The sequence below is a fragment of the Heteronotia binoei genome, chromosome 8 (assembly GCF_032191835.1).
Source record: "Heteronotia binoei isolate CCM8104 ecotype False Entrance Well chromosome 8, APGP_CSIRO_Hbin_v1, whole genome shotgun sequence".
Lineage (NCBI taxonomy): Eukaryota > Metazoa > Chordata > Lepidosauria > Squamata > Gekkonidae > Heteronotia > Heteronotia binoei.
This window is the reverse complement of record NC_083230.1, coordinates 80,734,862-80,761,828: the sequence shown is the minus strand read 5'-3', so window position 1 is coordinate 80,761,828 and position 26,967 is coordinate 80,734,862. Positions and strand designations below refer to the sequence as shown.

The following is a 26,967-nucleotide window of genomic DNA, read 5'->3' as shown; positions in this document are numbered from 1 at the left end:
TTATCCAGTTCCTTCTTGAAGTTGTCAATGCTTGTAGCCATCACCACTACTTCCTGCAGTAGCGAATTTTGTGTGTTAATTACTCTTAACGTGTGCCAAATTCCATCTTTCTGAGTAGCCAGGATTTTTTTTAACTATGAAGGGGGAAATTGTACTTTTATCGTTTATTTATAATTATATACCCCCCCACTCACCTTTGGATTCCCAGGACAGTTAAACTCATAAGCAAAAGACATCTAAGAACCCCAGAATTGGAAATGCCTAACAGCATGTAAAGTTACTGATCAGCTGAGAACCCAGTAAGCTTTTTGAGTCCCTAGTCCTGAGGGTGTAGAAATGTCCAAATCAGATTTTCCTAATGACTGGGTTGTCATGTATTATGTGCTTACTAGATGTCTGGGCTCTAAATCAACAGCTGGAGTCTTGTTTTACTTATTTATTTATCAAGTCTATATCCTGCTCCATCTCCCCTGAATAGGACTTGAGGCAGCTAACAGCATATAAAATACACCCAATAAAAGCAATACAAAAGACACAATGGGGCTGTTCAGACGCACAGTATAATCAGTTGTTGCTGCTGTTTCATACCGGATTAAAAGTGGCTGACCAGACAGCAACATCCGCCTCCCAGTATTAACTTGTAGTAGCCCCCCCACCCCCAAATCCTTCTCGGAACTGGAGTATTTTGTTACCTGCTCCTTTGCGGTGTTTTTTGAGTTCTCTGGTTTCACCTCGTAGTTTCACCGTCTGGATATTCGCGCCCAGCACAATTATTTAAGATAATTGAGAATCTGACCACTCTGCCCCAAGGCAGACCAAACATGAAAGAATTGGAAATAGGCTGTGAGGCTTTTGCGAAATTTTTTGCAGATAAAATCTCGTCACTCCGCCAGGACTTTCCTGCCACATTGACTGCAGCAGATGAACCCGGGGCTCCGTGCCTGTCTTCTAGTGTTATCTTGGATCACTTCGACGCGCTTAGTCTTGGGGAAGTCGACGAAGTCCTCTCAACTGTACGCCCTACAACTTGCGACCTTGACCCATGCCCCTCCTGGCTAATCAAATCCTGCCAGAGGGAGCTTAGATATCCTATACGGGATATCATAAATAGATCCCTCTTGGAAGGGCAATTTCCATTTCCATTTGAAAGAGGCCATGGTCCGCCCTCTCCTAAAAAAGAGTACAGCAGACCCGGCCGAATTGGCAAATTACCAGCCGGTCTCGAACCTACCATTTTTAGGTAAGGTTATAGAGAGGGCAGTGGCGTTACAGCTGCAGAGTTTTTTGGATGACACTTCCGCCTTAGACCCTCACCAGTCCGGCTTCCGTCCGGGTTATGGGACGGAGACAGTGCTGGTCGCCTTGGTGGATGACCTCCAGCGGCATCTGGATCGAGGCGGCGTGGCGGTGCTGATATTGTTAGATCTGTCGGCCGCATTTGATACGGTTGATCATCAGTTACTGGCCCGCCGGCTCGCCGACACGGGGATTGGGGGATTGGCCTTACAGTGGCTTTCCTCCTTCCTCGAAGGACGGGGACAAAGGGTGGCCATTGGGGGGGAACGGTCCCGGAGGCACCCACTAGTATGTGGGGTCCCACAAGGGGCAGTTCTCTCCCCGATGTTATTTAACATCTATATGCGCCCCCTTGCCCAGATTGCCCGGAGGTTTGGACTTGGGTGCCATCAATATGCTGATGACACCCAACTCTATCTGCTAATGGATGGCTGGCCTGGCTCCGTCCCAGAAAGCCTGGACCTAGCATTGCAAGCCGTGGCAGGCTGGCTCAGACTGAGTAGGCTGAAGTTGAATCCAACGAAGACAGAGGTCCTGTGCTTGGGACGCGGTGCCTTGGGAGGGGAAATCCCCTTGCCAGTCCTTGACGGTGTGCAGCTTAAAGCGGCACACAGGGTCAAGAGCCTGGGGGTTCTTCTGGAGCCTTCATTATCAATGGAGGCACAGATAGCAGCCGCTGCCAAGTCCGCGTTCTTTCATCTTCGTCGGGCGAAGCAGTTGGCCCCCTTCCTAGAGCGCCGTGACCTAGCAACAGTGATCCATGCTACGGTCACCTCGAGACTGGACTACTGCAACGCCCTCTACATGGGGCTGCCCTTGTGCCGAATTCGGCGGCTGCAGCTGGTGCAGAACGCGGCGGCTAGGCTGTTGCTGGGGCTCCCAAGGTGGGAGCACATACAGCCGGGGCTGCGCGGACTGCACTGGTTGCCAGTGGCATACCGAGTTCGCTACAAGGTGCTGGTTATTACCTTTAAAGCCCTATATGGCCGAGGACCTACCTACCTAAGGGACCATCTCTCCCCATATGAGCCCCAGAAGGCACTGAGGTCATCTGGGAAAAACCAGCTGAATATCCCTGGGCCAAGGGAGGCCAGACTGAAAGCCACCCGGGACCGGGCCTTCTCTATTACTGCTCCACTACTGTGGAACCAACTCCCTGAGGAGGTGAGGGCCATACGATGTTTAGAGGGATTCCGTAGGGCCTGTAAGACCCACCTCTTCAAGATGGCCTTCAACTAGCGAAAAAATTAGTGAAAAAACTTGTGACAAAACTAGATATGCTGCTAGAAATGCTTTTATTCTTGAAATGTTTTTACTTCTGAAATTTATTGAAACTTGTTTATAACGCCATACTGTTATGTGAATTTTAATACTTTGTAATTGTTTTAACCGCGTTTTATAATTATAACTGATGTAATGTGTGTTTTATGTTGTGAGCCGCCCTGAGCCTGCTCCGGTGGGGAGGGCGGGATAGAAATAAAAAATTATTATTATTATTATATATTATATAGTTCTCAACCAGCTTCCAGATGTCTGAAGGCTGTCTCAGAGCAAAAGGAGCCTCAGACATCCGATTCACGGTCACCATTTTTTTTTTTACTACTCAGCGATATGTGCATAACTGCATAACCACATAATGTTTTTACCTATGTGCATAATGTGCGCATGTGCCTAATGGTGGAGGAAACAAAAAAAGAAGAACTGCATGGTGCCATCATGTGGATGGCAGAAGATGGTTTCCCCGCAACGTGATTTGAATTGCAGTATGACAGTCTGATCGATAATATCTGGAACAAAGATATTCGGAACAGAACTGGGTCAGTTTAACATGGACTCAACACACTGTGTGAACAGGGCCAATAAGTAAACTTTAAAATATAAAATTATTAGAACGAAGTCTATCCCAGTTAATCCCCATTCTTGAGCCTGTGCAGGCACTTTTGGAGTTTCGGGAAGAGGTAATGAGCACCAAAACAAAATGGCTGCCATGAAAGTGGGTGGGATCAATCACAAAATGGCTGCTGTGATGACTAGGTCCAATAACAAAACACTGCAAGGTGTCCAAATGGTTAGGTAGTTCCAAGCTAAGCATCTTTCTATAATGGAGGAATTGTTTCCAAATGGCTGCTACTTGCAAAGACAAGGTCCCCTGTTAGGACTGTAGGCTTGCTAGTCCCCGGGCCCCAATGGGGGATCCCCCGGTTTTTCAGGCTCCTCTCCACCACCAGTCACTCGGGTGGTGGGGGGAGATCTTGCTCCAACAGCCATGATGCACCTTAGAAACTTGCAGATTGCTTGTGTTTTGGATGGTGTGTGTGTACCTTTAAATCTCAGCAAGACTAAAGTTGTTGGGGGTGGGAGGAGCAGCTAGCCAGAGCCACATGGCTCTTTTCAGTGAGTGTGTGAGGGAGGAAGAGAGAGAGAGCCCAGTCCTTCTGTTTGTTTTACATTCCTTTCAGAAGTCATCTGCATAGTAAAAGGGATAGAAAAGAGTTAACTAGAACCTGATTATGCTCTGTTTTGCTCAATACTTTCATTTTCCTGTGTTAGTCTGCAGGGCCAGCCCTGCCACTAGGCAAACTAGGCAATTGCCTAGGGTGCCAGCCTTCTGGGGGGAGCAAATTGGACACTACAATTCATCTGTTTTTGAAAATTTGTTATCAGTGTGTGGAGAGGAAAACACCAGTTTTTGAAAATTTGTTATCACTGCGGGGGGGGGGGGCACCAGAAGTTAGCCTTGCCTAGGGTGCTAGATAGTCTAGGGCTGGCCCTGTTAGTCTGAAGAAGTTGGTTGAAATACAGCAGATTGCTACATCCAGCAATTCCTGTTAGTAAATTGTCCCAGTGAGATCACAAAAGTGTGGGCTTGTAAACTGTTTACTTTGGCTGTTTTGTGAATGTGTGTTTGTGTTCACTTTCATTTAGCGGAAGTGCAACTACCGGTGAACCCTTTGAAGGCAAAAAAGAGGAAGAAATAAAGACTGTATTCAGGGGAACTGTATTTTTATTTGGAAAGGGAAAGTCTTCAGGTTCCATCCCCAAAGTCCCCAGATATTTCCTGAGTTGGACCTGGCAACCCTTGGGCAGCAAAGTAACTATGGTGTGGAAGGAATTAATTTTCAGCAGTAACTCATTAAATCAGAATTAGGGTTGCCAGTCCCTCCTGCCTGCAGTCAGGGGATGGCAGGTGAAGTTGCCAGATCCAGGTTGGGAAACTCCTGGAGATTTGGGGATGGAGTATGGGAAGGAGAGGGACCTCTTTGGGATACAATGTCCCAGAGTCCACCCTCCAAAGCATTCATTTTCTGCTGAGGAACTGATGGCTGTAGTCTGGGGATGTTCTGTAACTCTGGGGGATCTTCAAGTCTGCTGGCAACTCTACATAGCAAATTTATTCTGAGCAACAGCTTGGTTCTGATAGCTTGCATTTTGTAACACAATATACAGAATAGAGCCTCCGGCGGCCCGCCGCATCGCAGTGTGGCTGCCGGGGAGTTTTTGCCCCCTCTGGAGGAGAGAGCGGGCTAGCTAACGCGCTTTGGGCATTTGCTGGTCGCCTCTTTTGTGGAGGGGCCGGGTAGGAATTTTTTACTCCTCGGCTGTTTGGCTTATGGCTGGGGTGTGTTTTTTGCCTACCCTGCATAGCATATCAGTGGATTGAGGAATTGGCTTCGGGATAGTGCCTTATTATAGATTGGTCACTTTTTAGGGCTGGTTTTATGGGGTTTATGGCACCATGCGGCCTGGGGAGGACCGGTTAGCCTCCCCCTTTTGGGGAGTTAGGGGTCTGGCAGGATCAACCTTTGGGTGTGGCCCGAGGTGTGTGAATGCAGACTGTCCTGGAGACTCGATTGGATGGGTGCCTTTCGCTGAGACTCGTGTCTGGTGTCTGGGCCCTCCGGTGCGAGCCTCCCTGCTGGGCCTGCCTGACGGGAGCTGTGGCACACAGCTCCGGCTGGGGGGCCGGGTCTCTCGCCCGCTGAAAAAGGCAAGGGAGCAGTTTGTGGAGACCCCTGGCCCTGACCTGGCCGCAGTTCGGTTGCCCTTGCCGTTGCTATGTTATTTAATAAAGTGGCCCATAGTTTTTACCAATCTAATTGTGTCCGCCTCTTCATTCCGACCTGGGGGGGCAATGGGTATTTCCCTGTCTGATGTGATACTTTAGATTTGTTATTTATGTGTAGCAAAACAGCATTTCTGTCTTATGTGCCTGATTAAAGCTGCAATCAGATATTTGTGGGAGCAACCTCCATGGAACACAAGGTTCTGTAATCAAGTGCACAGTTCCAAAGTTTTAAGAACATTTAATTTTTCATTAGAGGCGGTGGTGATTTCTTCAGATTATCCTGCCACATCCTGCTACCTGTTGTCTCATCTGAAATTTTGTTCCTGAGAGTTCACAGGCCTTCAGGAAGCATATGAGATAAAATGCTGGGGATCTGCAGTGGACGAGCATACGAGCAGAACTCTGTTTAGGATTGCGCTGTAAATCACCTTGACCTGTATCCAACCAAATATTCCAAAGTCTTATGGGTACATAACTTTTTAAAGACAGGGCGGCAATTTCCACTGATTTATCTCTTCCACTGCTTTGGATAGCACTGTGAATTCTGAATAAATAAGCACAGTATTGAGCAGTGCATCTTATTTGCAGTTGCATAAGAAGAGCTTTGCTGGAACAGACCAGTGGTTCATCTAGTCCAGCAGACAACCAGTTGCCCTGGAGCACCAAACAAACACGGTAAAGCCTTTCCCTGATGCTGACTCCTGGTATTCAGAAGTGTGTTTGCTGCCACTGTATATAACTGAAAGATGTATCATGTTGAGACAATTAATATTCTGTATCTTTTTGATACAGCACTGGGACATGACAGTTGCCCCAAGAAAACCTGAAGGGCATAACTGAAAGTGGGAGAAATTAAATGGAGAATTTATTTATTTATACAGGAGCGTAACTTACTACTTATTTTTAAATACCAACACAAGCTCATCAGTTATTTCTGAACTTATGGCATCTCTTGGGGGTTCTATCCTACCACTCTGCTCAACTAAGGGTGGGTAGAGCCTTTCTCCAGAGGAAGAAGCTTTTCCACTAGAAGAAGTCTTTGGAGTCTGGACTTAATGAAACAGTGGTACAACTTTTTCAGTATTGATTTCCACAGCTTCCTTAGAAATGGTTGCATTTCTAAGAACATAAGAGAAGCCATATTTGATCAAGCCGATGGCCCATCCAGTCCAACACTCTGTGTCATCAGGAGGTCTATCAGTGGGGCCAGGACGCTAGAAGCCCTCCCACTGTGCCCCCTCAAGCACCAAGAATACAGAGCATCACTGCCCCAGACAGAGAGTTCCAACAATACACTGTGGCTAATAGCCACTGATGGACCTCTGCTCCATATGTTTATCCAATCCCCTCTTGAAGCTGTCTATGCTTGCATCTGCCACCACCTCCTGTGGCAGTGAACTTCATGTGTTAATCACGCTTTGGGTGAAGAAGTACTTCCTTTTATCAGTTCTAACCTGACTGCTCAGCAATTTCATTGAATGTCCATGAATTCTCATATTGTGAGAAAGGGAGAAAAGTACTTCTTTCTCTACCTTCTCTGTCCCATGCATAATCATGTCACACCTCAGTCAATGTTTCTCCAAGCTAAAGAGCCCCAAATATTTTAACCTTTCTTCATAGGGAAAGGGTTCCAACCCTTTAATCATTCTAATTGCCCTTTTCTGTACTTTTTCCAATGCTAAAATATCATCACTCCCCCACCAGTCAACTGTTACACATCACTTAGATGTTTCCCTCCTTGTTCTTTGGCGAAAATAGCACAGCTAGATAGGTGATAACTATTACATAGTTTTCAACAATTTAATTTATATGGATTATTGCTATTATGGACCAGTATCTACTGTGGAGGTCATGGTTAGGACCAGCTAAGGGAGTGTGCCTCTGTTTCAAGCTGGATAAATATTGATAACTTGATAATACCAGCCACCACATGCCAACTATGTCAATTTTTATGGAAGCTGTAGAAATCTGCAGTGTTCTGCTTATGCAAAGTGTTGTTGTTTTTCTCTTCCTGCTCCCTGAAGCAGCCATCTGAGTTGCCTAAAATGATCCTGAAGATCAAGTACATTCAAGAGCAGCCGGAAATGAGTAAGGTTGCCAACAGGCCTGGAGGAAAGTGTCCTATCCCTTGAACAGAAGTGTAACATGTGGAAATGGGCAGTTGAAGCTTTTTATGGCATGCCATAACATCACCTGATATATATAATTTCATTAAGCCTCTATTAAAAGGATGGGGCATTTTTTCCAGGCCCATTGACAACCCTGTATCAATTAGGCACATTGGTCTTTCTCTGAAGGTAAAACAGAGATCTCTCTGGGTCCCATCAATTATTTCATAATGTGTTCTGAACTTAAATAGAACCATCCAGAAGAATTGCTTTGTGATGTCTGTAATGTATCTGCTGATTTCTTCAGGATTGCTTCCAGAGTGAAAATGTAGGTGACTGTATATAGTGGTTCCTTCCAAGAGGAATACCTATGTATATCAAGTGACATTTAATTTCCATCAATCTAGATTTCCCTAAGCAGTCTTTTAAAGAAAAATTCTATGAATTGTTGGCAAAATATTTTCCACATGATGGAACAGAGAACTTTCTCTGTTGCCAATTGCCCCAGCCAATGTGACTTTCACAGCTAAATATCCCTGTAGAGGCTTAGCTAATATACATTTAGAACCAGATCACAGATGTTCTATTTGAAATCATGTAAAAACTCTGTCTTATCTGAACTGTCATTGACAGAGATGTTGTATTTTTACTGACTTTTATCCTTTAAACAATAAAATACGGTCTGTATGAAAAATGTGCTCCAAGAAGATAGAAGGTTCTGTTCTCTTTTGCTGATGAAACTGTCAAATAATAATAGTGCAACACTGTCCCCTTTTTTTCCTGTTCAAGTCTTCTGATCTCTCTATTAAACTGATGCAATGTTTGTTCATAAGCAAGAACTCATAGTCTGTGCTCACCTCACCAAAAGCTGCAAGTGTATTTCATAATTGGTTGGATATACACACATGAGGTGGGGATATTGTGTGGGGGGTGTAAATCATTAGCAATTGTAACAATGGTTAGTCAATAGAAGCTACATGTGGAGGATGAGGAATAACAGATAAAAAGAAATTAAATACATGAGTATAATTTATTAGGAATCCTATTATTAGGACTGTCTGGCCAAGGATAACTAGGCTAAGAGAACAGTAGAAGCTGAGCAGAGATAAAGACCTGCCCCTCTCTTTTTAACATGGTAAATAACTGAGAAGAGTACTGCCAACTGCAGGCAAAAAATAATTTAAAATAACAGCAAAAAATTGCTCTTCTACTTTGAAAGGATTATAGTTTGCTACACAGCCTCATAGCATTGGTTAATGAATTAATTGCCATATGCACAACAGTGACAATTTATTACATTTTTTCAAGACAACATAAGCACAAATTTCACAGGATGAGGACCCTTAGATTAGAGACAATGTTAATACTTTCCTGGTCTTCAGCAAGGGTGAAGATGCTAGATGCTATGAAGCATGGCAGTTGATTAAAGTTATATGCATTTGAAAACATTTCAATTGAAAGTTCCAATCAGCAGACCATTAGAATATTACAGGCTTGATTTTTATAAAGCACCTACAGGATATGGAGGACATACATAATGCATAATAAACACACCCATATGTTTTTGCTTCTTAAGCAGTTCTGTGGTCACATGCAGTATTAATTATAATGTGTTATTATAATTATAATAGCACTTTAAAGGGCAACTTAGGAAACAGAAGTTAAAAATATATATAGGAGAGGATAAGGTGAAATAATTAGATTCATAGACTCCATGAGAATGTATTACCGTGCATTTAACTGTGGGTTAACTCCTTGAGCATTTATTTCTTGGAAAACACCATCAAGTCGCAACTGGTTTATGGTGACCCTATAGGGTTTTCAAGGCAAGAGACATTCATAGATGGTTTGCCATTGCCTGCTTCCTTGGGAGGTCTCCCATCTAAATATTAAACCAGGGCCAGCCCTGCTTAGCTTCCAAGATCTGACAAGATTGAGTTAGCCTGGTCCATTCAGGTCAGGACATGATATTTTGTGTACATGCGAATATATGTTGCTCATTATGCTAGAGTAAATGCCAGGCATGATACCAGTATCTTAAATTTATGGAGGATCTGGATCACATAATTAGTTATTAAAAAGTGGACAAAATATCCTAGGGATGCAGCAGTGAGTTATGTAGTCTGAGGAACCTTTTAGCACCTTGGAGTCTGGGAAGAAATAGTTGGGCAGATTCTCCCTTGAGGGACAATTCAGTGCAGTGCAGACCCAGGATGACAAATCCGACCATGTGTAATAATGTTACAGCATGGCAGGCTTCTGGGAAGTATCGGTAAGTGTAATGTAATCTCCTCTCTGAGGAACCTGAATGTTGTCATTTGTGTTGGGTTGTGATTGTTGTGAGGCACTTTTTGTGAGCTAATCTTCAGCTGAGAAGTCAAGTAAAGATTTGTATCTAAATATAGCATAGCACAGACTGTGCTGGCACTAGAAGTAGTACCTGTTTCCCCGAAAATAAGACCTACCCAAAAAATAAACCCTAGCAGGTTTTCTATGCATTTGTTAAATATAAGCCCTACCCTGATAATAATACCTAGTGATGGGCGTGGCTATGCAGCGTATGTGCATAGCCACGCCATGCATTTCGGCGCGGAGCGGTAAGGAAAACTGAAATACCTTTTATCCACTACAACTCCTTTCTCCAAGCCTTTCGCACTTGCGTGGGTGCGTAAGTGGCAACCACATCACTCCTTTCTCCTAGCCGTTTGCACACGGGCGGGTGTGCGTGTGGTAACTGTGGTCGCAGGCATTCTATTGCGCACACGCGAACGGCTAGGGGAAAGGAGTTCACGCATCACTAGCACCAGCCCCACTATATTTGAATAAATGTAGATTGTTGTATTATACTCAATAAAAATAAGACATCCCCTGAAAATAAGCCCTAGTGTGTCTTCTTGAGAAAAAAATAAATATAAGACGGTGTCTTATTTTGGGGGAAACACGGTACCATGCTTGTTGTGTCTTGCATTTCAGTCCTGAAGTTACAACGCAGCGAACGCTACAGAGGTGACCAGTGGGAGTCCACTGGTCCCCAGACGTAGCTCGCAAATATGCTCCACCAATCAAGATCTGTGGCAGGAAGTTTAACTGGCCAGGATTGGACCTGGCCAGGCTGAGGGTTGTTCCGGGGTATGTATATAATCAGGACCCGGCCCGCGTTTCTCTCGATTGTGATGTACTCGCTAATAAAGCATGCTGCCTTCAACACGTCTTGTCAATCAGTACATTACAGTAGCGACGAGGCTGGGATCCTAAACAGGTAACTCCCCAAGTGGGACTTCGCTGACCTGGCCAGAGACAAGGAAGGCACGCAGTCTGGGGAGACTGAAGCACCTGCTGCCGCCATGGCTAACCCGAGTGGGATGACGGGTCACCTTGCTGAGTTCGACCCTGCCAACCCCGATAGGTGGGAGACTTACACAGAACAGGTCGATTGCTACCTACGAGCGAACATGATTACAGATGACATCCGTAAGAGAGACGTGCTCCTGAGTGTCTGCGGGGAGGCCACATTCGAGATCACAAAGGGTCTCTTGGCCCCCACGAAGATTACGGAGAAAACGTACGAAGAGGTAGTCACACTCCTGACCGGGCACTTCTTTCCCCAGCCATCCATCATCGCCCACTGATTTCTCTTCCACAAGAGAGATCAAGGGGCGGGCGAGATGGCCGCTGTCTACCTGGCCGCCCTCCACCAAATTGCAGGGAACTGCAGCTTTGACAAGCTGAATGAAGCCCTGAGAGATCGATTCATCTGGGGCCTCTGAGACGAAAGATTGCAGCAAAAGCTCTTCGCAAAAAAGGAGCTCACCCTCCAACTTGCCTTCAACGAAGCCACCGCGTTCGAGAGAGCAACCAAAGCTTACCACAACCCACAAGCGGAAGCCGTCCACCAGGAGGAGATGGCACCGGGCAACCCAGAGGAGGAGGAGGCACACCAGCTCCGTTGCCAACCAGGAATGGGGCCGAGAGCGCCCATTCGGCCACGAGTGACAGAGAGACCAGCCAACACAAAGTGCGCAAGCTGTGGGGATCCACACGAGCGATGGGACTGCCCCTATCGCAACGTGGACTGCAGGAACTGTGGAAGAGTGGGCCACATAGCACGGGCTTGCCGGGCCAAGGCCACCCGCAGATGCCAGTCCACCAACCACGACTCGACCGATGCCTATTCGACCGCATCAACTAGCCTGCAGGTAATGAACTTGCCCCTCACCACCCCTGATAAGGTCAGGGTGTCGGTCCTAATCGAGGGCGCTCCATGCCTAATGGAGCTGGACTCAGGCTCCTCCATCTCCATAATTTCGGAGGAGTCTCTAAGAAAACTTTGCCCCGGCTGCAACCGGCTGATTTCATACTGCAGGACTTCCAAGAAAACCCCGTACAGATGTTGGGTTGGGCCACTGTAAGGGTAGAGTTTAAGAACTTTAAGAGCATGCTGGACATACTCGTGGTCAAATGCCAGCTCACCACATTACTGGGGCTGGCCTGGTTTTGACTGCTGGGTATTCAAATAGTGGGGGTGCAGCAGATGCGAACGCAAAATTTCGAGCACGTGTGCCGGGAATTCCCGGAGGTGTTTGATGGGTCCCTGGGGTGCTACAAGGGGCCTCCTGTCATGGCTGGGGTCGGGTCAGGCAAAGTCCGGGGGCAGTCCGAGGTCTGTAGCCAATAAACAGGAGGGTCCGAGGCGCCAAATCCGAATCACTGTACAAGTATCGTAGGTCCGAGGTCCAGAAGCCGAGGTCAGGAAGTCCAGAAGTCACGAGCCAAAGTCAGGGAGTCCAGAAACCAAAGTCAAGCCAGAGTGGATGCTAGAACGTCAGGGAAATGACTAGTTGCTTCCACAAAGCCTCCTCCCAAAGCCTACAGCTATATAGCCCTCTGCTGGCTGTTGCCCATTTGGGCTAATTGCTGGCTCAGAGAGGCAGCCAGGATCCTGTTGCAACTCAAGCATCCTTGCTCTTAGAAGGGCCAGAATCCTCTCAAAATTCAGGGCTCAGGGAGCGTCTTGCTTGTGAGCGTGCCACCCTCCTCCAATCCCTGAGGTCCTGACGGAGGCGGTCACGCACACGCGCCACCCAAGAGGGCGAGGCAGGGGGGCTGGGATCTTCTCCAGCAGGAGGCAGGGGCACTGGTGCAGGTGGCAGGGGCACAGTTTCTTCTGCAGGCTCAACTTCCTCTGCAGGGTCCCCAGCACCCATGACACTATCCCCCCCCCAGGGCCCCCCTCCGTCGAGGGGCCTGGGAGGTCGGGGTGGTCGTTGTGGAACCGTTGCACCAAGTCCGGGGCATGAAGATTGTCCACGGGCTCCCAAGACCGGTCTTCTGGGCCATATCCCTCCCAGTCCACAAGGTACTGGAGGCCTCCACGGTGGTACCGGGAGTCCAGGACCTGGCGCACCTCGTATTCTTCTTCATCGTCCACCAACACCGGTGGTGGCGGCGGTGGGCAAGGAGGCCGAGCTGGGTCAGGGGGTGCAGCTGGAACAAGGAGGGAGTGATGGAACACGGGGTGAATGCGGAGGTGGGGTGGCAACTGGAGCCTGAAGGCAACGGGGTTTATTTGTTCTATGACGGAGAAGGGTCCAATGAACCGCGCATCCAGCTTGTGAGACCGACCAGGCCGGCGCAGGTAGCGACTTAAGAGTCACACCTGATCCCCCGACTGGATTGGGGGGCCTTCCTGCCTCTTCCGGTCCGCAGCCAGTTTATAGGCTTCCTTGGCCTGCTGTAGCTGCTCTCGGAGCAAGTCTTGGCTGGCGCGGAGTTTTTGCAGGTAGGCCTCGATGGCGGGGACATTCGTGGGTGTGCAGGATCACCGGGAAGAACCGAGGGTGGTACCCGTAGGTTGCAGCAAACGGGGTCAACTGGGTGGAGGAATGGACCGCGTTGTTGTATGCAAATTCCGCTAGAGGCAACAGAGTGGTCCAGTCGTCCTGCTGGTAGCAGGTGTAACAGCGGAGATATTACTCTAGCGTGGCATTGGTGCGCTCTGTCTGACCATCTGTCTGTGGGTGGTAGGCTGAGGACAGGTGTACTCGAGTCCCCAGGCTGGAATGGAGGGCTTGCCAGAACCGAGAGGAGAACTGGGGGCCCCGGTCTGAGATCAGGTGGGCTGGGAGTCGGTGCAGACGAAAGATGTGTTGCAGGTAGAGCTGGGCTGTCTCCTGAGCTGTGGGAAGTTTCGGGCACGGAATGAAGTGGGCCATCTTGGTAAATAGGTCGACGATCACCAAAATGCAAGTCTGACCCTTGGATCGTGGAAATTCCATGATGAAATCCATCGAGATGGTATCCCAGGGTCCTGAGGGTGTGGGCAAGGGCTGTAACAACCCCGAGGGTTTGGCTGGGACGTCTTTGGCCCGTCGGCAGACGTCACAGGAGCTGACATAACGGGCAACATCGGAGCGAACTTGTGGCCACCAGAATTCTCGCGTCAGCAAGCGGGTGGTCTTATGCTGTCCAAAGTGCCCGGCGGGTAACGAGTCGTGGGTCAGGCGTAGCACTTCTGCCCGCAAGGGCCCGGGCGGCACATAGAGGCGTTTGCAGTGTAGCAAGAGGCCGCCTCGAGTCGTGAACTCGCCTGCCGAGTCATCTTGGAGTGCCTGGAGGTGTTGCTGGACCCAGGGATCGTTGGCCTGGCTAGCACGAATGTCCTCCACGAGTGTGGGGGAAGTGGAGGTGGCTGCAAACACTGAGGGCGGCAGGATGGGAGCAGCGGGTGCGGTCTCAGTTGAAGCAGGGGCGTATTCCGGTTTCCGGGAGAGCGCGTCTGGTTTCCGGTTCTGGGTATGGGGGATGTAGGAGATCCGGAAGTCAAAGCGGGAGAAGAAGAGGGACCACCGGATCTGGCGCTGGTTGAGACGGCGGGTGGTCTGGAGGTGCTCTAAGTTCCAGTGGTCAGTGAGCACTTGAACAGGGTGGCGAGCCCCTTCGAGGTAATGCCTCCAAACCTCAAAAGCTGCCTTGATCGCGAGCAACTCCCTCTCCCAGATGGTATAGTTCCTCTCCGCAGCAGTAAGCTGGCGCGAGTAATAGGCGCAGGGCTGGAGTGGCTGAGACGGTTCCTCGCGCTGGGACAGCACTGCTCCCAGGGCCACGTTGGAGGCATCAGCTTCCACCGTAAAGGGAAGCTGGGGGTCAGGGTATCTCAGGAGTGGCCCGGTAGCAAAGCGGGTCTTCAGGGTGGAGAAGGCGTTATCGGCCTCTGGGGACCAGCGGAAGGGTTCTTTGGGGCGGAGTAGTTGAGTCAGGGGTGTTGTCAGGGATGCATAGGCCGGGATGAATTGCCAATAGTAGTTGGAAAAACCCAGGAATCGCTGCAGGTCTTTGCGATTCTGAGGAGCCTGCCAGGTCAGGACCGCTTCCACTTTTTTCGGGTCCATGAGGATCCCCTGCGGTGACACAATGTGACCGAGGAACTCTACAGAGCGCAGATCGAAGTCGCACTTCTCCAGCTTGGCGTAGAGGCCATGGGTTCGTAGGCGCTGCAGGACCCGGCGGACATGCTCGGCGTGCTGGGCAGGATCGCTGGAGTAAATTAAGATGTCATCTAGGTATATGATCGCGAAGCGGTCGAGCAGGTCCCGGAAGATGTCATTCATGAACCTCTGGAAGACAGCGGGGGCGTTGGTCAATCCGAAGGGCATCACCAGGTGCTCATACTGCCCGTATCGGGTCCCAAACGCGGTCTTCCACTCATCTCCGGGCCGTACGCGCACCAAATTTTACGCTCCACGGAGGTCCAGCTTGTTGTAGATTTGGGCCCCCTTTAAGCCATCCAAGAGTTCAGGGATCAGTGGCAGAGGGTACCGGTCGCGGATGGTGATCTTGTTCAGGGCCCGGTAATCATTGCACAGCCGGAGCTCCCCACTTTTCTTCTTCACGAAGAGGACTGGAGCAGACAGGGGAGAGGTCGAGGGTCGGATGAATCCGCGTTTCAGGTTCTTGTCCAGGAAGTCTCGCAGAGCTGCCAACTCAGGCTCTGATATAGGGTACAGACGCCCCACCGGGAGTGGTGCCCCAGGTACCAAGTCAGTGGCACAGTCATAGGGCCGGTGAGGGGGAAGCTGATCCGCTCCTGTCTCTTCGAAGACATCGGCGAAATCCGCATACTTCTGAGGGAGCTGAGGACCGCCGCTCGGGATGCCGGCTGCTAGAGTGGTGGGAGGGGTCAGATGAGGACATGGGTCTCGGAAACATAGTTCCTGCTGGGCCCAGTCCACGATGGGGTTGTGCAGCTGCAGCCAGAAAAGGCCCAGAATCAGCGGGAAGCGAGGCATGCGGGCGACATTAAACTGCAGCTGTTCTTGGTGCTGCTGGACATGGAAGGTGATGGGACAGGTCTCCTGGGTGACAGGCCCAGAACGGAGGAGGCGCCCGTCGATAGCCTCCACCAGCGTTGGAATCTCTTTTGTCTGCACCGGGATCTGGTGCTGCTTTACGAAGGCGGCATCTATGAAACAGTGGGCCGCTCCCGAGTCCAGCATGGCTTACACGAACAGCCAGCATTCGTCCGGCAGACAGAGTTTGACTGGTAGCAGGAACGGCCCCGGGGTATCAGCCCGCTGTTCGGAGGACCCAGCTAGTCGCCCCAGGCTGGGGGGTCCACTTACGCCTGGGGCTGCCCTTTTGGCGGTGGTGGCAGCGAAGGTCCGGGTATCCGATGCTTAGCAGGGCATCCAGAGGCATAGTGGCCTGCCGTGCCGCAGTAGAGGCACAGATTCTGCGTGCGGCGTCTGGTCTTTTCCTCTGGGGTCAGGCGGGGTCGAGCAGCTCCAAGCCACATAGGCTCATCCTCGGTGCTGGTACCAGCTGGGGATGGGCGAGGAGCCAAGTGGCACGGCGCAGGGAGCTGGCGCCCTCTGGTCTTGGCTTGGCGGCGACTTTCCAGGCGGCCATCGATGCGGAGGCAGAGGGTGATAAGTTGTTGGAGCGTGGGTGGTTGCTCTACCCTGGCCAGTTCATCCGGGACTTCCTCTGCCAACCCCTTGGTAAACTGGTCCATCTGGGCAGCCTCATTCCATGCCAAGTCTTGGGCCAGGAGCTTGAATTCAGTAGCATATTGAGCCACCGAGTTGCCTTGTTTCAGCGCCCTGATCTTCCGGTTGGCTGTGGCTGCTTGGACTGGGTTTGAGAAGGCAGCAGACAGGTTGGCCTCAAACCCCTGGTAATCAGTCAGTAGGGGAGAGGACGCAACCAGCAAGGGTGTGGCCCACTTGGCCGCCTGCCCCTTTAACAGACTGATGATGAAACACACCTTCGTTTTGTCGTTGAGGAAGTCCCGTGCTCTCAGTTCAAAGTACAGCCAACACTGTGCTAGGAAAGCAGGAAATTCTTCCACGGCACCCCCAAATCTGTCAGGTGGGGGAACTGGGCACTTGGCTGGAGCACTGGCCGCAGGTTGTTGCTGCAAGTACACCACTGCCTGTGTTAGCTGCTGTACCTGGGCTTGGAGCGCAGCCAGTAGTCCTGTGGTTTCACTTGCTTCAGCATCCATCCTGTGGAGTGGGTGTTTGTTGGGTGGAAGCAATCTGTCACGGCTGGGGCCGGGTCAGGCAAAGTCCAGGGGCAGTCCGAGGTCTGTAGCCAGTAAGCAGGAGGGTCCGAGGCGCCAAATCTGAATCACTGTACAAGTATTGCAGGTCCGAGGTCCAGAAGCCGAGGTCAGGAAGTCCAGAAGTCACGAGCCAAAGTCAGGGAGTCCAGAAACCAAAGTCAAGCCGGAGTGGATGCTAGAACGTCAGGGAAATGACTAGTTGCTTCCACAAAGCCTCCTCCCAAAGCCTACAGCTATATAGCCCTCTGCTGGCTGTTGCCCATTTGGGCTAATTGCTGGCTCAGAGAGGCAGCCAGGATCCTGTTGCAACTCAAGCATCCTTGCTCTTAGAAGGGCCAGAATCCTCTCAAAATTCAGGGCTCAGGGAGCATCTTGCTTGTGAGCGTGCCACCCTCCTCCAATCCCTGAGGTCCTGACGGAGGCGGTCACGCACACGCGCCACCCAAGAGGGCGAGGCAGGGGGGCTGGGATCTTCTCCAGCAGGAGGCAGGGGCACTGGTGCAGGTGGCAGGGGCACTGGTGCAGGTGGCAGGGGCACTGGTGCAGGTGGCAGGGGCACAGTTTCTTCTGCAGGCTCAACTTCCTCTGCAGGGTCCCCAGCACCCATGACACCTCCCATTACCTTACCCCTCGATCCCTATGTGAGACCAATAAGGCTGAAGGCCAGGCAAGTTTCGTTCACTCTTAAACCAAAAATAGAAGCGGAGCTGGACCACCTCACAGCCCAGAGAGTGCTAGAACTGGCATCCTACGCTGCATGGGAAACACCCATAGTCACTCCAGTGAAGCTGAATGGAGATGTGCGCATATGCGCTATAAGTGCACTATAAATAAGGCACTCCAGGACAATCCATACCCTGTTCCGGTGGTCAGCCACATACTGGCAGCCCTAGCAGGCTCTAAGGTTTTTGGGAAACTGGACCTGGACCTGGCCCAGGCGTACCAGCAACTCCCGGTGGACGCCAAGACGGCAGACGCTCAGACTATTGTGACTCACAGGGGAGCTTTTCGAGTGCGGTGGTTGCAATTTGGGGTTTGTGTAGCTCCGGGGATCTTTCAGAGTATAATGGACTCTCTTCTCAAAGGGATCCCTGGAGTGCAACCGTTTTGTGATGACGTTTTGATCGCTGCCCCAGACGCTGAGGAGTTCAGCAGCTGTCTGCGAGAGGTACTCCGCCACTTCCAGATGGCGGGACTTAAAGTGAAGTGGGAGGAGTGTTCCCTCGGGGTGTCGAGGATAGAGTTCTTGGGGTTTGCTGTAGATGCTGCAGGAATCCACCCGACGGCCGACAAGACCAGGGCAATTGTCCACGCCCTGGCCACCACGTGCAAGGCGGAGTTACAAAGTTTCTTGGGCTTATTAAATTTTATCATTCATTTTTGCCCCACAAAGCAGCCATCCCAGAGCCCCTTCATAGGCTCCTCGATAAAAACGCCCCGTGGGTCTGGGAAAAGAAGCAGGCTGCTGCTTTTCAGGCAGTCAAGGACCTCCTAGTTTCCAATGATGTGCTCCACCATTTTGACAAATCCCTACCAGTGATTTTGACTTGCGATGCTTCTGGGGCACCAACTCCCGGACGGGAGGGAGGTTCCCATGGCCTATTATTCGAGGACCCTGACCCCCGTGGAGCGCAACTATACCCAGATAGACAAGGAGGCCTTGGCAATCGTGGTGGGTGTGCATAAATTCAACGACTATCTGTACGGTAGGCGTTTCACAATTGCCACGGACCACAAGCCACTACTGGGCCTCCTCGCCCCAGACTGCCAGACACCGCAAATTCTGTCACAGTGTGTCCTGCGGTGGAACCAGTTCCTCAACTTGTACACATATACCCTGGTCCACCGCCCTGGCAAAGCTATGGGACATGCTGACTCCCTCAGCCGCCTGCCGCTGTCCTCTATGGACCCAGATCCCACCCCTGCCCACCATGTGATGCTTCTAGAGACTCTACCCAAGAGGCCCCTCCACGCCGCTGAGGTAGCTAGGGCCACGGGTAGAGATCGCATCCTCGCACACGTTTTAGACTGGGTGGGAAGGGGGTGGCCCACGGGTAAACTGGATGCAGAATTCAGGGCATCTGCATCATGCAGAGATGAACTGTCCATACACAAGGGGTGCATTCTTTGGGGTAGCAAGGTGGTGGTTCCCACCCCCCCCATTGCGGAAGCAAGTGCTGGAAGCCTTACACGGAACACACCCGAGGATAGTGCGTATGAAGGCCCTGGCACGTAGCTATGTATGGTGGCTGGGGATGGACGAGGAGATAGAAGGGTGGGTTAGAAGGTGCCAACCCTGCCAAGAGTCCTCTACCAGGGCTGCCACTCTAGGTTGGGAAATTTCTGGAGATCTGGGGGTGGAGCCTGAAGAGGGAGGGGTTTGAGGAGGCAAGGGACCTCTGCTGCAACTCGTGAGTAGAGAGGCCAATCCCTCGATTCAGAGTCACCAGAAATGGGGGGGGGACATCTGCTGAGCACTTCATTATTCCCTATGTGGAGATCGATTCTCATAGGGTATAATGGGGAATTGATCTGGAGGTTTCGGGGGCTCTGGGGGAGCTGTTTTTTTTTTGAGGTTGAGGCACCAAATTTTCAGTATAATATCCAGTGCCTCTCCCCAAAATACCCCCCAAGTTTCAAAATGATTGGAACAAGGGGTCCAATTCTATGAGCCCCAAAAGAAGGTGCTCCTATCCTTCATTATTGCCTATGGAAGGAAGACATTTAAAATGTCCCTTTAAATGTGATGGCCAAGGGAGTTCAATTATGCTTGTCACAACCTTATTCCTGGCTCCGCCCCCAAAGTCCCCAGATATTTTTTGAATTGGACTTGGCAACCCTAGTGGAAAGATGGAGAAGGAAAAACAAGGACCATCAAAATGGAGACTGTATGGCTACAATGGAATCAGGAGCAGACAAAATGGCCTAGGAGCAAACCCAACTGAGCAGTCCCTGCAGCACTACAAGCTGGTGCTGAGGGGGCCACTTAGGTCAGATCTGAATAGCCTGCAAACCATGTGTTTGGTTCACCCATTGCCTTCTCCCACAGTGGTATCCAGTGGCTTTGCAGAAGGAAGCAAGCGGTAAGCTGACACTGATAATTGATGCTGAAAGGTCCAACAAGACCAGTTGCTTCTGAGGTTCAGGAAGAGCTCCTAGTGTTTGTCCCTTATTTCTCCTGGCTGCCAGCAGCCTTCCAGGGTAGTAATACACCAAGAACTGACCCTGTAACTTAAATGTCCAGTTCCCATTCACCATTGGTGGAATACATAGGATACAACTTATGGGTAACTGCAGTACTGTTAAGAAAATAAGAAGAGCCCTTCTGCATTGAATGAATGGTCCATCCAGGGCTTTTTTGGTAGAAAAAACCTAGCAAGAAATCAATTGCATATTAGACCACACCCTAGGGCACTAAGCCCTCAGTCCGGGCGGGGAAACCCCCGCCCGGGAGATTCCCAACCCGCCCGCCCACATTGGACTGGGGGGGGGACCTCTCCCTACAGCGCTGTCATGATGACAACACCTGGAAGTGATGCCATCACACCAGTGACAGTGTGCAGCGGCCGCTCTAGGCATTTTCAGGAAAACTTTATGGTTTTCCTGGACGCTCTAGTGCAGGGGTGTTGAACTCATTTGTTATGAGGGCTGAATCTGACATAAATGACACCTTGTTGGGCCAGGCCATGTGTGTCATAAAATGTAATGCCAGGTAGCAGAGATATAAACTTTATAAGGCACAGACAAAGATTTTTAAAAGGTGTTTCTTTGTATCTCCCTGTGTGATCCAGGGAACTGGGCAGAGGAAGCTCTCACTCTTCAACAACCAGTTGTTCGGGGGGCTGATAGGAGCCCTTTGGGGGCCTGATTTGGTCCCTGGGCTGCATGTTTGACACCCCTGCTCTAGCGATTTGGGAGGGAAAACTCTAAATCACTCTAAAACCCTAAATCACTAGAGCGTCTGGGAAAAGCATAGAGTTTTCCCAGAAATGCCTAAAGCGGCCATGTACAACATTGCTGGCATGATGACGTCACTTCCGGGTGATGTAATTGTGTTGCAGGGGACTTGGTGACCCTACCACACCCCCTGAGGCCAAGCCAGCTGGAACTGCGTTTCTGTGTGTTCATGCTCAAAAAAAGCCCTGGGTCCATCTAATCCAGCATCCTATTTCACACAGTGGCCAATCAGTTGCACTGCAGGATCAACCAACAAGACATGGAGGCCGAGGCATTCCTCTGGTGTTGCCTCTTATCACTAGAATTTAGAAATGTGCTGCCTCTGAATATACTTACCTTGACCAGTAGCCACTGATGGACAATTTTCAATTAGTAAAAACCATCTGCATTCATAGTCATCCATCACTACATCCACTGGAACTGAATTTCACAGTACTTATTGAGTAAACAAGTACTTCCTTTAGTCAGGCCTAAATCTATCACCCATCAACTTCATTGGGTGCCTCCAAGTTCTAGTATTTTTTTAGATGAAGAAAAAGTCCTCTCCATTCACTTTCTTCACCCCATTCTATAAACCTGTCTTGTCCCCCTCCCCATCACCTTTTTTTTCTAATCTGAAAAGTCAGTTTTTTCAGTCTTTAATCATAGGAAATGTACTCTAATCCCTTAATCATTTTAGTTTTCTTCTTCTGTGTTATGTCTGTGATGTGGAGTTGTATATGAGATTATGCTAGTTCCTGCTGGGCTCATTGGAGCCTTGAGGACCGAGCTTGAGACCAGTGTTCCCTCTAAGCTGAGTTAGTGTGAGCAAGCTCACGGATTTTTAGCCTCCAGCTCACACATTTTTGTCTTAGCTCAGGAAAAATGGCCTCAGAGCATGATAATTTATGTAGTAGCTTGCAACTTTAATGCCAGTAGCTCACAACTTCAGTACCAATAGCTCACAAAGTAGAATTTTTGTTCACAAGACTCTGCAGCTTAGAGGGAACATTGTTTGGGACACAGGGACAATAGAAAGCAGGATCCAAATTCTTGCTTCCTTTGACCAATCACAAGTCCCCTTGCTGGTTCAAACAGTCCAGTGGTGCATTAGTGCAGGAAACTTGAACTGTATATAGTTGGCCCGGTTGGTCCCATTCTTTAGTCTAAGGTGTTTTTACATTCAGTTAGATCCAGAGTTTTAGAGTCTTCAAATCGCCTGCCACTGTTCCGCTTTAATTATTTACCTTTTAGATTTAAGCGTTTCAATTTTGGGGGGGGGGGGTGTCTCTGATCAGAGGGCAGCCAGAATACCTCTCTCTCGGCTTGACTTCGCGAATGAAGATTTAAGAAAGGTGCAGTAGTCCACGTCTGTTGCAGGCTCGCTGGTGGCTGACAAGACCAATGCAGGACAGGCAGGTCCGGCCACAGTGGCTGCAGGGAAAAGTCTGATTTGGGGTTGGTGCTGTAGCAGTGCGATTCTTCCTCGATCTCCTTTTGTCCTTAAGACCAGCTATGCGTACGTTCTCAAAGGAAGAGACAGCCTGGTGGATGGTGTGCCTCCATGCTTTGCGATCTGAGGCTAGGTCAGACCACTGGTGATGGTTAATGCGACAGGTACCAAGGGATTTCTTCAAGGAGTCCTTGTACCTCTTCTTTGGTGCCCCTCTATTTTGATGGCCGGTGGAAAGTTTGCCATACAGGGCAATCTTGGGAAGGCGGTGGTTTTCCATCCTGGAGCTGGAATACCAGTGCTTAGTTAAATGTATACAATTGCTTGGAAATCGTGTCAACACTGCAAAAAAAAAATTAAATCACTAGATGAGACAAGCAATGATATGTAAAAATTTCAAGTGCTGTCAGTTTTCATGCAAATTACTGCACCTTGTGGTGGCTTTTGGAGGAGTCTCTTAAAACGCAGGAAAACTTTTACAATACAAGTTTGAAGCACCCGTAGAGAAAAGACCAGACCAAAACTTCCAGCCTGCGACCCATCCCGATGGTGACAGGTAGTGGGGCAAGGCGAAATTACTCGCCTCCGTCACTGGTGTTATGTAATGCCAGGTCCATCAACAATAAGACCTCTATCCTTCAGGAATTCCTGCTTGAGCAGGACATGGACCTGGCATGCGTGACCGAGACCTGGGTGCGCGATGGGGAGACTGTAGCTCTCTCCCAGATGGCGCCCCCGGGATACTCGGTCTTTCACCAGTCACGGACTAGCGGGCGGGGGGGAGGGGTGGCTCTGTTCATTCGAGAGGCTTACTCCTTCCGGGCCCTCCTGGCCCCGGAGATCAAGGGCATTGAATGTGCCGGTCTGGCGTGGGATGTTGGGGAGGGGTTGGCGATCTGGCTGGTGTACCGACCGCCTAACGCACCGGCCAGCGCCTTACTATCCCTGATGGAGGCCGCAGCAGGATGGGCATTGGAGCACCCGAGGCTTTTGATCCTGGGTGACTTCAATGTTCATGCCGATGACGTGACCTCCAATCGGGCGATGGACCTAGTGTCTTCCATGGCGACACTGGGACTCTCCCAAGTAGTTACGACACTCACTCACCAGGCGGGTCACATGTTAGACTTGATCTTCGCGACGGGAGTTTTAGTGAACGATCTTGCTTCTATAGCAGTGCCATGGTCGGATCACTATGCCCTCAAGGCTCGTGTGGACGTCCCACCCCAAGCCCGTTTGGGCGGCAAGCTTATTTTAGCTCGCCCGCGGAGCCTGATGGACCCAGAACGGTTCCTGACGGCTCTGCGGGATCCCTGGCCCCCTGGCGATTCCTTCGATGACCTGGTGGAGTCTTAGAATGATAGGCTCGCCGGGGCCATCGATGAGATCGCACCTAGACGTCCTCTGCGCCCTCGCTCAAGGCCGACACCTTGGCATAACCAGGAGTTGCAGCATTTGAAACGGGGACTCAGACGACTAGAGAGGCAATGGCGGCGTACTCGAGACGAAGCGATTCGAACATCTTATAGAGAGTTTATGAAGTCCTATGAGATGGCAGTCAAGGCCGCAAAGAAAACATACTTTGCGGCGGAGATTGCATCTGCAACTTCGCGCCCGGCACAACTGTTCAATACAATTCGGACTCTCACAACACTGCCACAGGGCAGACCAAATTTTAATGAATTGGAAATTGGCTGTGAGGCTTTTGCGAACTTTTTTGCGGATAAAATCGCATCGCTCCGTTCCGACTTCCCTGCCATATTAGATACAGCTAGCGAACCTGAGGCTCCGTGCCTGTCTTCGGATCGTGTTCTGGACGGCTTCGGTGCGCTCAGCCTGGAAGAAGTTGACAGGATCCTCCTATCTGCACGCCCAACAACTTGTAAATTGGACCCGTGCCCCTCCTGGCTTATTAAGACCTGCCAGAGGGAGCTAAGATATCCTATACGGGATATCATAAATAGATCCCTATTGGAGGGGCATTTTCCATCAGCGCTTAAAGAGGCGGTGGTCCGTCCCCTCTTGAAAAAAACAACGTTAGATCCGGCCGAATTGGCACACTATCGGCCGGTCTCGAATTTGCCCTTTTTGGGTAAACTTATTGAGAGGGCAGTGGCGTTGCAGCTACAGAGTTTCCTGGAGGATGCTTCTGTCCTTGACTCCTGCCAGTCTGGCTTCCGCCCGGGCCATGGGGCGGAGACGGTGCTGGTCGCCCTGGTGGATGACCTTCAGCGGCATCTGGATCAAGGCGGCTCGGCGGTGCTGATGTTGTTAGACCTATCGGCAGCGATCGATACGGTCGACCATCGGCTTCTGGCGTACCGCCTTGCCGACGCGGGGATTCAGGGGCTGGCCTTGCAATGGCTTTCCTCTTTCCTTGACGGTCGGGGACAAAGGGTGGTGATTGGGGAAGAGCTGTCCCAGAGACACACGCTTGATTGCGGAGTGCCTCAAGGGGCGGTACTTTCCCCGATGTTATTTAACATCTATATGCGCCCCCTTGCCCAGATTGCTCGAAGGTATGGGCTGGGTTGTCATCAGTATGCTGATGACACCCAGCTCTATCTGCTCATGGACGGCCGGCCTGCCTGCGCCCCAGAAAATCTGGACTGGGCATTACAGGCAGTGGCTAGGTGGCTTAGGCTGAGCGGGCTGAAGCTGAATCTAGCGAAGACAGAGGTCTTTTGCTTGGGTCGTTGTGGCCCGGGAAGGGAAATCCCCCTGCCAGTTTTTGACGGCGCGCCGTTGATAGCGGCGAGCAGGGTCAAAAGTTTGGGGGTACTATTGGAGCCTTCACTGACAATGGAGGCTCAGATAGCAGCCACTGCCAAGTCCGCATTCTTTCATCTTAGGCGGGCGAAGCAGCTGGCCCCCTTCCTGGAACGCGACGACCTAGCAACAGTGATTCATGCTACGGTCACCTCGAGGTTGGACTACTGTAATGCCCTCTACATGGGGCTACCCTTGTGTCGGACCCAGAAATTGCAGTCGGTGCAGAATGCCGCTGCCCGGCTGCTATTAGGGCTCCCAAGATGGGAGCACATTCGGTCGGGGCTTCGGGATCTGCACTGGCTGCCAATAACATTCCGAGTCCAGTACAAGGTGTTGGTCATTACCTTTAAAGCCCTATATGGCCTAGGACCTGCCTACCTTAGGGACCGTCTCTCCCCACACGTTCCCCAGAGAGTACTACGATCGGGTTCACAAAACCTGTTAGTAATCCCCGGGCCAAAGGAGGCCCGCCTGAAATCCACCAGGGATCAGGCCTTCTCGGTAACGGCGCCTTACTGTTGGAACCAGCTGCCGGAAGAGGTGCGGGCCCTGCGGGACCTAGGGCAGTGCCGCAGGGCCTGTAAGACAGCCCTCTTCCGGCAGGCCTATAACAACTAACTGACAATGATAATATCTTCTGGATGGAACTAAAAATGCATTTATGGACCGCTGCTTTTTATTCTTATTTTTATGTCTTATTAATTATGGTTTTAACTTTGTTATGTAAATGTTTTTAAACTGAATTTATGTGAATTAAAATGTTGTAAGCCGCCCTGAGCCACTTTGGTGGGAAGGGCGGGATATAAGTCTAAATATAAATATAAATATAAATAAATAAATAAATAAATAAATAAAACTAGTCTCAAGAAAAACGCTTTTGTGGCAGCATTGAAACCCATCTCACTGAAACAAATGCAAATACCTCGGGAAGCAACGATGAGAAACAGTTATGAGAACGTTATGTAATGTAAAAGGTGAGTTTACAATGCGGAGATAGAGAGTCGCAAACTGCCAGAGTAAAAACACCCTAAGTCTCATGCTTATAATGCTGTAATCACTAATAAAGAAGGCTGATCACCATGCAGAGTCTTCTCATGTATCGAACCCAGTATTTAACACTCTGCATGTTTGGTACCTCTGCAATACCCTTTTTCAGATTCAGCAATCCGAACTGTACACAATATTCCAAGGTGCACTATAGGAGTAGTATTGGTTGTTTTATTTTTCACACTTTTAAAATAATTTCCCAACATGTAGTTTGCCTGTTTGACCACACCACTAGCATTTTAATTGAACTAGTTTTTGTTTCAGTGTGTTTATCACATTACCTAAACTGAACTTCATTTGATACATTATTTCCCACATGGGCTACCTGCCCCAAGTTCAATGCTTCCCTGACTTTTCTCCAATCTTTCTCAAACCTGCTTTGCTCCAAAATTTGGGAAAGATCACAGTAAAGCCTGGATGGCTGCTATTTGTTTTTTCTGGCTTACATGGCAGCTATTTCCTGCCTCCCACAGGGGTATTTAATTTTTTTAAGCCACATAATAATATCATTATAATGCTGCACCACTGTAACAATAGGTATAGTCATGGTTCTCTGAATCCCCAGTTTTCTTTCTTTTTAAAAAAGTATGTATCCCCTAAACAGAGGCTTTTTAAAAAGCAAAAACTGATAATTCATAGAACCCACGACATCTATTGTTATTGAGACAATAATATTCTTTTGTCAAAGTTTTTTCAAAAATTGTAAAAGCCTTGGTGGCCGGGGGGG

General features: G+C 49.9%; 1 protein-coding gene across 1 annotated transcript in view; it reads left to right on the top strand.

The window, feature by feature from the left end:
- The window catches only part of LOC132575897 (uncharacterized), a 41,233-nt gene extending 15,189 nt beyond the window's left edge, over positions 1–26,044 (top strand). The window contains exon 2 of the mRNA XM_060244583.1: positions 25,021–26,044. Within this exon, the coding sequence (XP_060100566.1) occupies positions 25,021–25,811 (791 nt within the window). The 3' untranslated portion in view covers positions 25,812–26,044. The remainder of the gene's footprint in view (positions 1–25,020) is intronic.
- The last annotated feature ends 923 nt before the right edge of the window (positions 26,045–26,967 follow it).